Raw genomic sequence first — 14,823 nt, forward strand, 5'->3', positions numbered from 1 at the left:
CAAGGTCACACAGCTAGTAAGGAGTGTTGTATCCCGTACGCGAGCAGAAAATCAAATGGAGACGTGTGGAGTGCACTTAGATGGTACTTTATTTTTACCTGCGCAGGGGCGAACTCCCAGGGTGCCCGTTAAGGCTGCAAAGGGGAGTCGCGCTGAACGCTCACAGGCTAGCTCTTTTATACGGTGAGAAGCAAGCAAGCAAGCTACAAAAGCGGGAGTTGCGGTTATCTCTGCATAGCTCTGGGGTCAGGAGGAACTATCTGTCTGTCTCCTGTTGATAAGAACCATCTGTCTGTCCCACTTAATTTGTACCCTCAGTTTAAAGATAAGGGTCCAGACCCGAGATGAGTCTGGCACCCAAAGTTTTATGGCCCTCTAATTGGCTGTAACTCAGAATAAGCCCTCTGCAAATCACGTATTGTTTACCTTTACCCTTACTTTTACCTTTACCCTTACTTTGGCCAACAATGTTGTTTCTCTCCCCTATCTATTCTGGTGACCTTCAAGAGGTTTTCTGCTTAGCAATGCTTAAAATTGGCTAGCCCTCTTTCCTAGCTCTCAACATTCCCCCATTTCCTTGTTGGCACTTATGAGTCAAATCCTTGAATCATACTAATGATGGGGCCACAGGTTAAACAGAGGAGTATAATTAATAAAGGCCCACTAATAGAGGAAATCAGGGTAGTCAACTATGGGGACATCTTAATAGATTCCTGCGTTGGTTCTTCTAGATTTTCTCATTCTTTTAGTCTCTGGGTTAAGACCTTGATACTATCTCTAATTATCCCTGAATGATTAGCATAAAAGCAACAAGTTTCTCCTAATGCTGCACATAATCCTTCTTTCCTTAAGAACAATACATCTAATCCTCTCCGATTTTGGACAGCTACCTCTGCTAAGGAGTCTACCAGTCTTTCTAAATCAGCTACCTGATCTTGCAGCAGAGATATGTCCTTAGAGAAAGTCTGCAAAAGCTGCCTTAACTCTAAATCTCCCGAATGAGGGCTGCAGCACTGAGTGCGGGGGACCCTAAGATCCTAACAGTGGCTACTATGGGTATAAGAAGGGGAGTTTTTTTTTTTCTAGTCCTAGAGGGGAGAACAAAATCTGGGTTTCCTGCATAGAGATACACTTGGGGAATTATGTACCCAGTTACACGAAATTCTTGATAAGAAATTGGTGGCAAACAAAGATATATTCCTTGGAGGCATATAAACCAAATGCCCTCAGGGGCTTTCAGTAATCCTGGATTCTTTTCGGAGGAGTGGGTCATGTTCCTTGATGTTAAACAACGATTTCTATAATCGGCTTACCTAAAATGGTGGTGTACCTACATGGCTTAGTATCCAATTCCTAATATTCATGCAGGCTCAGCTTATAGAGCCTAGGGGTTCACTTCCTCCCCAAACCTGAGCACAGGTTCCCTTAGTGCCACCTGGGCTCACTGAACCTGTAAGTGAGCAGCCAGGGGCAACCTGGAAGCAGCATAGTAACTGGAAGCAGCATACTAACTAAACCATTATCTACTATATTCCCCCCTTTTGATGCAAAAAGTTGTTCTCGGCTCCTTTAGCATCACTATAGAGCTGGCCATAGTTCTGGGTATCAGTAAACTGCCTTAGTTTCTGGTACTGATGCTGATAATTCTGAAGGGCCAGCACCTTAGCTACTGCAGTACGAGTGACTGTGGCTTCTAGATTCTGAACTAGGGTCTGTAGGATGCAAGGCCCTAGGCTTAATCCCCAGAAGAATTATGAGTAAGGGGCCTAGGAATGGTACACCTTGAGTTCTGGACCCTATTACAAATCCCTTCCTGGGACCTCCTCTTGGCTGCACCCTGCTTCAATCCTTCCTTTCAGATATATAACCCCTTTATAATTATATAAAGGACAATGGGCGAAGGTCTCATCTTCTTGTAACTGCTTCCGGCTGGACATGGACGTTGTCCTACCTAACCTTGGGTCAGGGGTGCCCTGAAAGGGGGTGCAGCACGGAGGTAGTCCTTTCCTGTAAGGGGAAGGACCTTATTTAATCCAAGTCAGTTGGCTGTCACTGCGAAGTTGCAAGCTCGGTGTCCAAAGGCTGGCATTACTGGACAGTTGGCATCCTCGTCGTATTCTGGAGGTGACAGATTTGGCAAGAGAGTTGGAAGGCACAATTAAATCATAATTACCGAATCAGAAAGGCAGGCACCTAGGTAAAGAATGGCTTATCTGGAGGAAGGGAAGGTGTATGAGACATGCTACACCTATCCAAAACCCTGTGGCTCACTACACTTCACTCAGGCTGAGGGGAATATATCAGGATTTCTCTCCTTTCAGATCTCTGGGCCCTTTCTGTCTTGGCTATTAGGACAGAAAAGGGAAGATAAGCTCTGAAGTGAAGCCCACAGATCTCTCAAACCCTTTACCAACCCAACTACCTAGTTTAACCAAACTAGTTGAGTCTCAGGGGTAGATGATGAAGATGGGATCCTTAAGTGAGGCCTATATTGCAACCATTCTCTCAGGTAATGAGGCCATAGTCCCACGCCCTATGAAAACAGAAGGAGGAACACGCAGGTTAATTTACACAACCACTCCCAAGCCAGTCTCTATGCTGGTGAGACTGTCTTTTGGGAAGACATTCAGTTGCAAGGCCCTTGCTGCGATGACATACAGCAATGGCAATTTGACAGGCCCTTCGTGCCTGTAAATTGAACATCTTCGGTAATATTACAAACCCAGTTTCAACTTTCAAATGAAAGCAAACTTTCAAGACAGCTGCATGATTCCTATATCCAATACTGAGCATTGTGATTTTCCTTAGACCATGATTTTTCTCCTTAAGATCACCCTCATCGTTATTAAAGAGACTACTTTGAGTCCAACTTTTAATTCTGCCTGTCTGTTTGCATAAACACACCAAGAGCAGCCTGGATCGCCTATGATCTTTAAGTTTGCTTCGCTGGAACTCAGGGAACCTTTAGACTGACTTTTAGTCTGCCCCTCAGGGCACAGAAGCAGAGCCACACATCTGCCACCTGGCTTCACCTGTACCAGTTGTTTCACTTAAATCCTTGAGGCTTTCGTTGTGCCTACAGGTTCCTTTTTATCCATCTTTCAGGAAAGCAACCTTCGTTCCTTCCCTGGAAAGACTGCCACGAACCACACAATCAACCAAGGTGCCAGGCTTCTTCCTGTGGGCTTTTGCTAGCTTCTCAAGTCAATCCCAGTTCCTCGGGGCTTCCTGGTGACAACCAGAACCCAGACATGCCTCCTTCAGGCGTGACATTCCAGTCAAAGCATCGGTTAACAAACTATTAATGACTGGTCTTAATGGATTTATGCAGAGAAACCTTATGTCATTACTCACTCCTTCAGAATGCCAAATTCTGGAGGGATCAGGTAGGGAGAAAAATACCAAGTGCGAAGGAAAATCCTTTTCCTTCTGATATCTACTAAGATTGCATCTCTATGCCTTATACCTTCTATTACTGGCCCCACACACTTTCTTTCCAAAACTTTCACAAACTTTTATAACCTTTTACACACCTTTTTACAAACCCTCTTCTATCTTTACAGCTTCCCATAGACCTTCTGCAACATCCACCAACCTTCTGTATCCTTTCATACATCTTCATTTACATATCTTGCACTTTCCCTTGTTCACTTTCCTACAGAGTGTGAAGTTTTAACTATCCCTGGAATCCTCAATTTTCTTTTCAGAGCAGATACAGAACAAAATCTAAAACACAGACGGAGTTCTATAAGAACAGCACACAGGTAGAGGCATCCTCTTGCACCGGTGTGTCTACTGGAGCCTCCGCAGAGACATGCCATTCAGGTCCGGTCTCTTGGCAGAGACATGCTCCTTTGCCTCAGGCTGAAACACACATCAGGCCCAAATGACCCTTCCTGGGTCCTGAGTGGCAAAGGCATTCTCTCCAACCGGTTACAGGCGACCTTCACTAGGTCTTCAGGTGACCCTAACTAGGTCTTCAGATACAGGGGGTTTCTGATTAGAAACGGAAGCAAAATGAAACTACATTACCATAAAACCAGAAAACAAGTAGTTAAGGTTTCCTTTCCTCCAGGTTTAAAACTTTCACAGCCTTTCTACATATTTTTGCCCATCCAGATTTAACTACAGTCTACCTTTAATCCCTGCTCCTTTCCCACCCTGGGAAGGACTGTACTTAAACTCAGCACTTAAACTCAGTACGTGGCAGCCAAAAGTCCCTACCAGTACAGGCATCTTCTACTCAAAGTCCCTAGATATGCAGAGATATCCTGCAGCTTTCTTAAGATTAGACCTTGCAAACGCCCCATCAACTCCGCCCTCTGGGCTGAAGTTCCTTTTGGCAGGGCTTGCTGCCAAAGGACTTCAGTTTCCTTGGTTACCGCAGCCCCCGTGTACCGCTGCCCTTCCCTAAGGAAACTACTGCTATCCGAGAACAGAGTGAGCTCTGGTTTTTCGTATGCCTCATCCCACAAGTCTGGGCGCACGCCTGTGACCTGCTCTAATATTTCATGGCAGCTATGCATGATGGTTGGATCAGGGGCTGGAAGCAGGGTGGCTGGATTCAAGGCGGCACTTTTCAGGAACTGGACTGATGGGGAATTCAGCAACTGCACCTGGTACTGAGTTAGCCGTGCATTAGACAACCAGCGATCAGGAGAGGATTTCAAAATTCTCTCTATATGATGCTCCCCAATTATCTGCAAATTCTGTCCAAGGGTGAGCTTGCTGGCCTCCTTCACTAGCATGGCTGTGGCAACTAGAGCTCGTAAGCAGGCTGGCCACCCTGAGGCTACTGGGTCCAATCTCTTGGACAAATAGGCCACGGGCCTTCTCCAGGGTCCTAAAGCCTGGCTCAGCACTCTCTTTGCAATGCCTCCGTTTTCTGCCACAAACGGCTGGAACGGCTTTCCTAAATTTGGCAGGTGCAGATACCAAAGCTGCCTTAAGCGCCTCAAAGGCTTGGTTCTCTTTTTCAGTTCAAGTTATATTTCCCTCTTTTCCCCTCGTAAGTTCATGGAGAGGCTTGGCCAATTCTGCAAACCCAAGAATCCAGAGGCGGCAATATCCTATTGCTCCTAAGAACTACCGCACCTGCCTGTAGTAATCTTTCTAGGAAAGCAGCGGGAGATTCCTCCCTCCCCTTCTCCCAACACAATCTTTGCAACCTCCCTATAAATTCTTTCCCTTTCTTCTGAGGTAAATAGAGTCTGACAATCATCCCAGGTTGGCTGGTGAGTCCTAAATATAGTTTCTAGTAGGGAAATTAATCCCTGCGGTTTCTCAGAAAATGGGGGATTCTGGTGTTTCTAATTATACAGATCACTAGTGGAGAAAGGAACATATATCAACCGAGGGGGTGCTCCAGCAGGGGCACCCGGTCCGGGCGGTGCCTCACGGAGTGGCAGAAGTGCCGGAGGTGCTGGGAATACTAGAGCCTCCTCCCCTTCTCTAGTTCCCCCTCGGGTGTGAGGAGGGCTCGAGAGTGTCCCTCCCTCCTCCGGCTGGGTAGAATGCGGCACTTCCCTCCTAGGGTAGGGAGGGAGCGCATTCAAGGGGTCTAACATGTCCTCCCCAGGTCCTGGTAGTGGTGGGGGTAGAGTTTAGGCACCCTCCGCCCTCTCGGCGCGGAGGGCTCCGGGAATTTCTTTTTGTTTTCCTCTTCCCGCGGCTAACAGAACTGTTCTTCCGCGGGAAGTACCCCTTCTTAGACATTTCTGAATATAGCCTGGCTTGTCTGGGGCTATATCTACCCACACATTGATGTAAACTATCTGATCGGGGTGTGGGGCTCTATAAACTGTGGCCCGAACTGCAAACAATACCGGGAGGTCGAAAGTCCCCTCTGCAGGCCATCCGACACCAAAAGTCGGCCATTCTAGCTGGCAAAGAGTCCGCAGGAACTCCGGATCGAGCTGCACACTCACGTAGCCGCGTGCACGACGCTGGAAATCAGAAAAGTTATTCAAGATGCAATCAAGCGGGGAGTTCGGGGGTGGACTCCCGCTGGCCCATTTTCACAAGGGTTAGTTTCACGTAACTGAGACAAGCACAATATCGAGACAAACAGCTAACGAGGTCGGAGGATATTCGCCTCGCCCGCCTGGCCTCTCCTCTCGCGAGGACTTAGGTCTGTCTTAGCTAAGGCTGCCCGCGTAGAATTCGGGTTAAACTCCCAGCCGTTATGCCGTATGACAGACTAAGGAACCGCAGGTTGGGGCCCACGCACGCTCCGTAGGCTGATGCCGGTGGAGCCACAGACACAATCACACTCTCATTCTCACTACATTAATAACATACCTCCGACAACATAACACAGACAAACACGACAAGGCCGCGCGGCACAGAGACAAAACCTATATTCGGAAGTGGCGTCCCACTATTCTCCGAACCCCTGGGTAGGGTAACGGCAGCGTCCTGCCTACTACCTCAGGGCAAAGCCTCCGGAGGACTGAAACCAAAACCAAAACAGGATCCTGACAAATTACTTACTGAGTTCGAACTGTCCACCCAGTCTCCGAAAGCAAAACTCCCAAAAGGGAGATCCCGCTGGGGCCTCCAAATGTTGTATCCCGTACGCGAGCAGAAAATCAAATGGAGACGTGTGGAGTGCACTTAGATGGTACTTTATTTTTACCTGCGCAGGGGCGAACTCCCAGGGTGCCCGTTAAGGCTGCAAAGGGGAGTCGCGCTGAACGCTCACAGGCTAGCTCTTTTATACGGTGAGAAGCAAGCAAGCAAGCTACAAAAGCGGGAGTTGCGGTTATCTCTGCATAGCTCTGGGGTCAGGAGGAACTATCTGTCTGTCTCCTGTTGATAAGAACCATCTGTCTGTCCCACTTAATTTGTACCCTCAGTTTAAAGATAAGGGTCCAGACCCGAGATGAGTCTGGCACCCAAAGTTTTATGGCCCTCTAATTGGCTGTAACTCAGAATAAGCCCTCTGCAAATCACGTATTGTTTACCTTTACCCTTACTTTTACCTTTACCCTTACTTTGGCCAACAATGTTGTTTCTCTCCCCTATCTATTCTGGTGACCTTCAAGAGGTTTTCTGCTTAGCAATGCTTAAAATTGGCTAGCCCTCTTTCCTAGCTCTCAACAAGGAGTAGGGTAAAGATTTTGACTCAGGCTGTCTAGTCCTCTGAGTACATACTCTTAACCATCATACTAAATGCCCTTGTTTCCCAAATCTGCCCTCCCCCAGGCTGCTGCTCCCCATCACCTCTCCTCGGATGGGGTCTGGACTGCTGATAACAGCTGTCTCCACCACAGCAGGGTGCTCCATCAGTGCATTCTCCACCTCTGCGGGTCCAATCCGGTACCTGTAGAAGAACCGGCCCTTCAGAGAAGACTGGACCCAACCTCTAGGCAAGACGCAAGGTCTAGAATCAGTCAGTATAGAGATCCAGATTACCCTTCCCATCCCAGAAACCAAGCTCACCCACTGGAGTTAATGATCTCATCTGCCCGCCCCATGAACTGGAAATATCCGTCTTGATCCTTGATGGCCCGGTCTCCTGTGAGCCAAAAATCCCCTCGTATGTTGGCTGCTGTCTTCTCCAGATTGTCCTGGTGACCACAGAAAGACAGTCATTGTAACTACAAAGCCTAAATCCTCTGTCCCAGGGCTTCTATGAACAGATGTGCAGGTTGTGCCCTTTACAGCTTGAATCTGTCAACCCCAGCCCCCAAGTGGTGCCTCGGCCTGCGAGGCAGTCAACGGGGTCCGCCGATATACCTGCAACGGATGAAAAGGGATGGGACAGGAGGCGCGAAAGAACGGCAGCAAGACAAAGGATTCTGATCAAGCTGCAAATTTATTTCAAAACGGAGGGAGTTATATAGAGGAGGGCAGTAGAGGAAGTGCAGTGGATAGGTGGCTTCAAAGCGTGCTCTAGCCTGCGATTGGCCGGGGGGTGCATGGCGGGCGCGTGATCAAGGCACTGATTGGTGTGCCACCTGCATGTTCAGGGGGGAGGGATTCCATGGCTCCTGACCGCAGCATCCTGTTTATTCCGGTGCAACCTTCAAGTCTGATTGTATCAGCCTGTTTCAGGCTTATCCCAGCCCCCAACAAAGTGGAACTGGATTTTCCCCACCCTTTATTTCAGTTATTCCTCCCAGGGCTTCTTTCTTCCCTGCTCCCCTGGTTCCAGTCTAAGGGATAATATTAATGCATTCATTCACCCATGCTCTAGGGCATGTTTCCTGACTGATTCCACCTTTCCTTCAATGATCAGCCTAACTCCTGCTCCATTCCATGACACAGTTTAAGGGGACCAAGTTTTATTAGACATTTTTCTCGGCTTTTTGTTAGATTTGAAAGTTCTAGAAATATACCAGCAAGCCGCCAGGGCCCCACCAGTGGGCATATTTCTGCAATGGCTGGGACCCTCCATTCAACCATAGCACTTGTTTTTGAACAGTGAGAAGGTTGGGGGTTCACCCCTTGTTAGTGCATCCCTGTATCTTGTTCAAGTGCAGGAGTGTGGGCTCCCTGATGGATACTCAGTCACTGGGTTTGAAGGTGGCATAAGTTCATCAGCTAACTTCTTCATTTGGAAAATAAGGGTATTGAAGACCAGAGAGATCAAGAGATGTGTCCAAAGCCAAATAGCCATTGCAAATGACAGAGGTGTGACCTAAAGTCAAATCTCTTGACCCTCACCTTGACTCTTTCTCCTGGTCACCATTCAGCCTCTGCTGGCATTATCTCTGTGGGCCATAAGTCACTCTGCTTTCCTGTACTGTCAAATGGGGAGAATCCCATGCCTTAGCTTCCTCACTGGCATGTAAAAGTGGAATGGGACAGCACCCAGGAAATACCTGCAGAAGTGCGTGGTGTGGCTGTGCCCTCATCTCTTGGGCTCATTTTTCCTCATCTGTATAATGTGAGTGATAATTGACATCTCCAGTAACTCTTTTCTTTTACATACTCTTACATAGCACTGTTCTAAGTGTTTCACAAATATTAATACCTTTTGATAGCCATAGGAATGCTATGAGATATTATAGTACACATTTTACAGATTAGGAACTTAAGAGAGATCAGTCACTTGCTCACACATTAAATAGTGGAGTAGGGTTGGGAGGATTAAATGAGTTTAATGTATGCGAAGTGCTTCAGGACTGTGCATATCATGTATTAAGCATACAATAAATGACAGTAACTATTATTAGTGAATTTATTATTTGAACTGGGTTTGAATGAGTCTTATAATCTCTGATTCACCATCCTCACCTCTGAAGGGAGGACTCAAGAATTGTCTATTTCTAGCAGTCCAAGCTTTGAAGATAGGAATGCCTCCAAATATATGGTGAAGCCTCAATGTGACATGTCTAACATGGCTCTAAAGAGGATCAATGGCATGGAGTAGACAGATGATACTTGGTAGAGGCACAGGGCTGCCCTTTGGAGAATGCTGCCATATATAGTTCAGGGTCAATAAGCTTTCTGTTATGAAACATTTCTTGTGGGTGGAAAGATGTATCTAACTGAGGATAATTCTTCAAATGAGATCTTAGTGATAGGCTGAGGATGGCAGGGGTGAATTGCCCATCTTTTCTGTTGGAAAAGCGCCCATTCTTAGACACTGGATACTCCTCGCCAATGCCTCTTGGTAAGTTCATGACTTTGGGGCCTGCTCCCACTCATCTTAGAGCCCCATGTTTCCACCAGGGAACAAAGGTAGAGGAGCACACATTTCTTACCACGTAGCCAGAGAAAATGCCTATGGGCTTTATGGGTTTGATCCTGATGCCCAAGTCTCCTTCTGCACCAGGGGGCAGGACATGGCCCTTGTCATCTATGACCTGGAGGAGGAAGCAGGTTGGAAGAATGATCAGAAGAATGATCTAGATAACAGGAGGTGCCTTGGATAGCACCATGGAAGAGCTGAGGTGGTCAAGTGGAGACCTTCTTGCTCCTGCGGTGACTGAAAACAAGAACCAGACAGCAAAGAAAGCCAAGAGATTGAAGCCCAAATCTCTAATCCCTCTGCCTGGAATGGTTTAGGTGAAGCCCTTATTGAGGCTGAACCAGATGAACTCGGGAAACTTCTGGCTTTAGGAGCTCAGGAAACATAACACTGTCCCATTGTCTTTGAGGCCCAGGGAATCGAATATCGGACAGGTCAAAACACAAATTACGACTCTGCTACTACCTTACTTGTTGTCTGTGAGCTACTTAAACTTTATGAGGGGGTAACCCAGAAGAAACTGGAATTTATTTATTAAAAATTGTGCATTTATTCTTTCATGTTTAAACTTCAGTCACCTTCAAAGTACTCTCCATTGGATGCAATACACCTATCAAGATGTTTTTGCCAAGGATAAAAACAGTTATTTGAACTCATCAATTTTTTTCATTTTTAATATGCTTTATTGATTATGCTATCACAGTTGTCCCATTTTCCCCTCTTTATTCCCCTCCACCTTGCACACACCCTCCCACTGCATTTACCATGTTAGTTCATGTCTAAGGGTCATACATATAAGTTCTTTGGCTTCTACATTTCCTATACTCCTCTTGACCTCCCCCTGTCTATTTTCTACCTACCATTTATGTTATTTATTTCCTGTACCTTTTTTCCCACTCTCCACCTCCCCTTCCCTTCCCCACTGACAACGCTCCATATGATCTCCATTTCTGTGAATCCATTCCTGTTCTAGCTGTTTGCTTAGTTCGTTTTTGTTTCTGTTTTTTTTTAGGTTTGGTTGCTGATAGTGGTGAGTTTGTTGTCATTTTATTGTTCAAATTGTTGATCTTCTTTTTCAACGCCCTTTAAAATTTCATATAATAAAGGCTTGGTGATAATGAACTTCTTTAATTTGACCTTATCTGGGAAGCACTTTATCTGCCCTTCCATTCTAAATGATAGCTTTGTTGGATAGAGTAATCTTGGATGTAGGTCCTTGCCTTTCATGACTTTGAATACTTCTTTCCGGCCCCTTCTTGCCTGCAAGGTTTCTTTTGAGAAATTAGCTGATAGTCTTATGGGAAGTCCTTTGTAGTTAACCCTCTCCTTTCCTTTTGCTGCCTTTAAGATTCTCTCCCTCTCTTTAACCGTGGCTAATGTAATTATGATGTGCGTCGGTGTGTGTGTCCTTGGATCCAACTTCTTTGAGACTATCTGAGCTTCCTGGACTTCCTGGAAGTCTATTTTCTTGGCCAGATTGGGGAAGTTCTGCTTCATTAATTTTTCAAATAAGTTTTCAATTTCTTGTTCTTCCTCTTCTCCTTCTGGTACCCCTATGATTCGGATGTTGGAATGTTTAAAGTTGTCCTGGGGACTCCTAAGCCTCTCCCCATTTTTTTAAATTCTAGTTTCTTCATTCTGTTGTGGGTGAATGTTTATTTCTTCCTTCTGCTCCAAATTGTTGATTTGAGTCCCAGTTTCCTTCCTTTCACTGTTAGTTCCCTTTATTTTGCTTTGCATATTCTTCACTTTTTCCTCTATTTTGCAACCATACTGAACCAATCCTGTGAGCATCCTGATTACCAGTGTTTTCAAGAGTTTTGATCTGTTCTTTCATTTGGGTCTTTTTTTTTTTTTTTTGGTCCTGGCAAGCCTGTTACATAGTAAAGGGCAGAGTCTTAGGTATTCACCAGGGCACGGCAACCTACGTCACTGTGCGTGGTGCTGTATGTGGGGGAACAATGAGGCCCACTCAGCTCTCCGCCAGCTTCCAGTCTCCTCCACCACTACCCACAAGCAAATTCGGCCCTTCTGGTGCTTATTTCCATGTGGGTGGTTTTGTATACCTTCTAGGACCCTGTGGGTCTCTCCAACAAACTCTCTCGTGAGTCTGGGAGTTTCTCCTGCCACCTCAACCCCCACAGGTTTTTTCAGTCAGAGGCTTTGAGGATCTATTTCCCTGCACTGCAACCCTGGGTTGCTCAGACTGACTCGCTCCCCAGTTGTTCCTCCCAGTTTATCCGTACAAGAATGTGGTACTGCCCACTCCACCAGATTCTGTCTCACCTGCCCCAGTCCTCCAGCAGCCACCTTGTTGTGAATCCTCCCCACTCGGCTGCCCATCTCCACTCCTCTTACTGGTCTGGATGAATGTTTCTTCTTTAATTCCTGGTCATCAGACTTCCATGCAGTTTGATTTTCTGTCAGTTCTGTTTGTTTCTTGTTTTTAAATCTGTTGTTGTCCTTCTTTTGGTTGTTGAAGGAGGCACAGTGTATCCACCGATGCCTCCATCTTGGCCAGAAGTTGGAAGTTTTCTCTGAACTCATTGATTTTGATGCCTTTCAGTGTTTTTGCTTTTTTTTGCTTCACCTCTTCCACATAGGCAAAACATTTCCCTTTCAGGCCTTTTTTCATCCAGGGAGACAAAACAGAAAAAAGTCTCATGGGGTGAGATCAGGTGAATAGAAAGGGTGGGTCATGGGGGTTATGCCATTTTGGGCTACAAAATGCTAAATACTCAGTGCGATGTGGGCAAATGTGCTCATAAATCATGAAATGGGCAAATGTGTTAAAAGAGTCTTCAAAAAAAATTCGCTGAAGCTGAATGCAGTCTCTCACAACAATGCCAGCTGGTATGCTGATATAGATGGGTTCCTAGAACACTCATCTAGCACGGGAAGCCTGTACTACAACGGACCTGCTGCCCTCCAGAAGGCAATCCTGTTTTTCCGGGTCCCCCCTCATACATCTCAATGCCTTCATCTGGGAACCTGAAATAATATCAGCCTATTTCACAGAACTGTTATCAGAATGAAATAGAGTACTACAAAAAGAGTTCCATAAAGTCACCGCAGTTGGTTACCATAGTTAGAGCAGGCAATCATAGGTAACACTGAATAGAATATAAATTTTTATACTCTAGGTCTGCATATCTATACACAGAACCATAGATACACATACACAAATTCTACTTCTTGGAATTTAGCTTAAAGAAATAATAAAGGAAGGGAGCAAAATTTTAGCTACAACATCTTTTTTTATAATTTCATGTTTTTAATATAAAAATTTCAAAGCAATTCAATGGAGGATTAAAATCTATTAAATAACGGTTACTGGATATCTATAGAGGAAAAAAATAAACATCAAACCCTACCTCAGGAAATACACAAAATATACCTAAATAAGAACCAGTTAAGATGGTTCCCAAATCTAAACATGCAAGCTAAAATCAGAAACCTTTAAAATAACAAGTGGGGCTTCCTCAAAACTATTATCATTTGCTCAAATCAGACACTGTTAGGGATAGAATTAGGCAAGCTACATAGAAAATTGTTGCAAATCATATTTGTGTCAAGGACTGGTATCCAGATTTATAAAAACCTCTACAACACAACAAACTGAGTTAAAAAAAAAATCAATAAAGTAGGTAAAAGTTTTTCACAGAAAATTTTACAAAAGATGTTATAAAACACCATCTATGAATGGAAAATAAACACATGAGGAAATGTTCAAAATATTAAGTTGTCATAGAACTTAAAATTAAAACCAAGATTTGATACCCTCCATATTAGTTAAATTCAAAAGACCAACAGTACCAAATGTTGTCTAAATTGTGATGCACCTGGAAATCTCACACACCGTGGGTTAGAATGAAAAATGATACAATCACTTTGTAAACTATTGGAAGTTTCTTTTTCTTTTATTTTTTAACATTCTTTATTGTTGTTCAAGTACAGTCTTCTGCCTTTTCACCCCAGCCCTCCCCACCACCCCAGCCCTCCCCACCTCCCTCCTGTTTCCACCCCCCCCCCTTGTTATTGTCCATGTGACCTTTATAATTGTTCCTGCAAAACCTTCACTCCTTTCCCCTATAATCTCCTCCCCTCTTCCCTCTAGTCACTGTCAGCCTGTTCTCAATTTCAGTGTCTTTGGTTATATTTTGCTTGCTGGTTTGTTTTGTTGATTAGGTTCCTGTTAAAGGTGAGATCATATGGTATTGCTACAACATCTTCATTGTAGTGTTGTTTTTACCAGTGAAAATCTTAAAAATCATCTATTGATTAACAAAATGCATAAACAGTGGTGGAAGCACACTATCAATTATTATATAGTCATTAAAAATCATGGCACATGTCAGCATTAATTGACTCAGGAAGATGGTCACCCAAGATTGTTCAACAATAAAAGCAAGTAACAAAATGATATGCTAAAATTTACCCCTATTTTTGTTTTAAAAATGTATATATTTATCAGACTAACTAGCCAACTAATTTGCTGGCTATTCAGAGTGTTTTTCTCTGCACAGTAAGAATATAAAAAGGTCCCTTTTCTTTTCTTCCTTCTTCTCGCCTTTCCTTCCTTCCTCCCTTTTCATATTGTTTTAATATCTTTCTTTTCATTATTTTTCCTAAATGAAAAATGTAATAAATAAGTTACTGAAAAATTTGTGTTTTCCCCCTTCTCCCTCCCTCCTGAGTGCACCAAACAAACCTGCACATCGTAATGGGGAATCGCAGTCCCCAGGCAGCCAGGCTTGACTTTCATTGTCTTGGAAACTCTGCACGTGAGTCCCTGTGGGAAGCAGTAGACAGATGGGCAAACTTCAGGAGGGTTATGAGGTCATAGGAAAAAAATTCAGCAGAGCAGGTCCTGACACAGTCTGAAGATGGCTCACATTTGGTGGTTCCCTTCCTCCCCTTTCCTGGGCTCTCTCCCCTTTACTGTAACCCCCATCCGATGTGTTACACTAAATTGTTTGGAAAGCAATCTGATTGACTACTCCCCAGGAAAAAGGAACTAACAACCACATTATAGACCTTTTAAGGGGAGCCATACTTTTTTAAGGGACCATGGACACCAAAAGTTGTTTAAAACCACGTCGGATTAAATTACCTTCCATAAG

General features: G+C 44.8%; 1 protein-coding gene across 1 annotated transcript in view; it reads right to left on the reverse strand.

Moving 5' to 3' along the window:
• Positions 1–36: 36 nt before the first annotated feature.
• LOC128779381 (acyl-coenzyme A synthetase ACSM2B, mitochondrial-like) overlaps positions 37–14,823 on the reverse strand; it is a 36,673-nt gene continuing 21,886 nt past the window's right edge. Inside the window, exons 8-13 of the mRNA XM_053912613.2 lie at positions 14,412–14,492; positions 9,714–9,815; positions 7,444–7,571; positions 7,225–7,324; positions 5,826–5,945; positions 37–2,118 (exon numbers count right to left, since the gene is read on the reverse strand). Of these exons, the coding sequence (XP_053768588.1) occupies positions 2,089–2,118; positions 5,826–5,945; positions 7,225–7,324; positions 7,444–7,571; positions 9,714–9,815; positions 14,412–14,492 (561 nt within the window). The 3' untranslated portion in view covers positions 37–2,088. The remainder of the gene's footprint in view (positions 2,119–5,825; positions 5,946–7,224; positions 7,325–7,443; positions 7,572–9,713; positions 9,816–14,411; positions 14,493–14,823) is intronic.

The sequence above is a fragment of the Desmodus rotundus genome, chromosome 1 (assembly GCF_022682495.2).
Source record: "Desmodus rotundus isolate HL8 chromosome 1, HLdesRot8A.1, whole genome shotgun sequence".
NCBI lineage: Eukaryota > Metazoa > Chordata > Mammalia > Chiroptera > Phyllostomidae > Desmodus > Desmodus rotundus.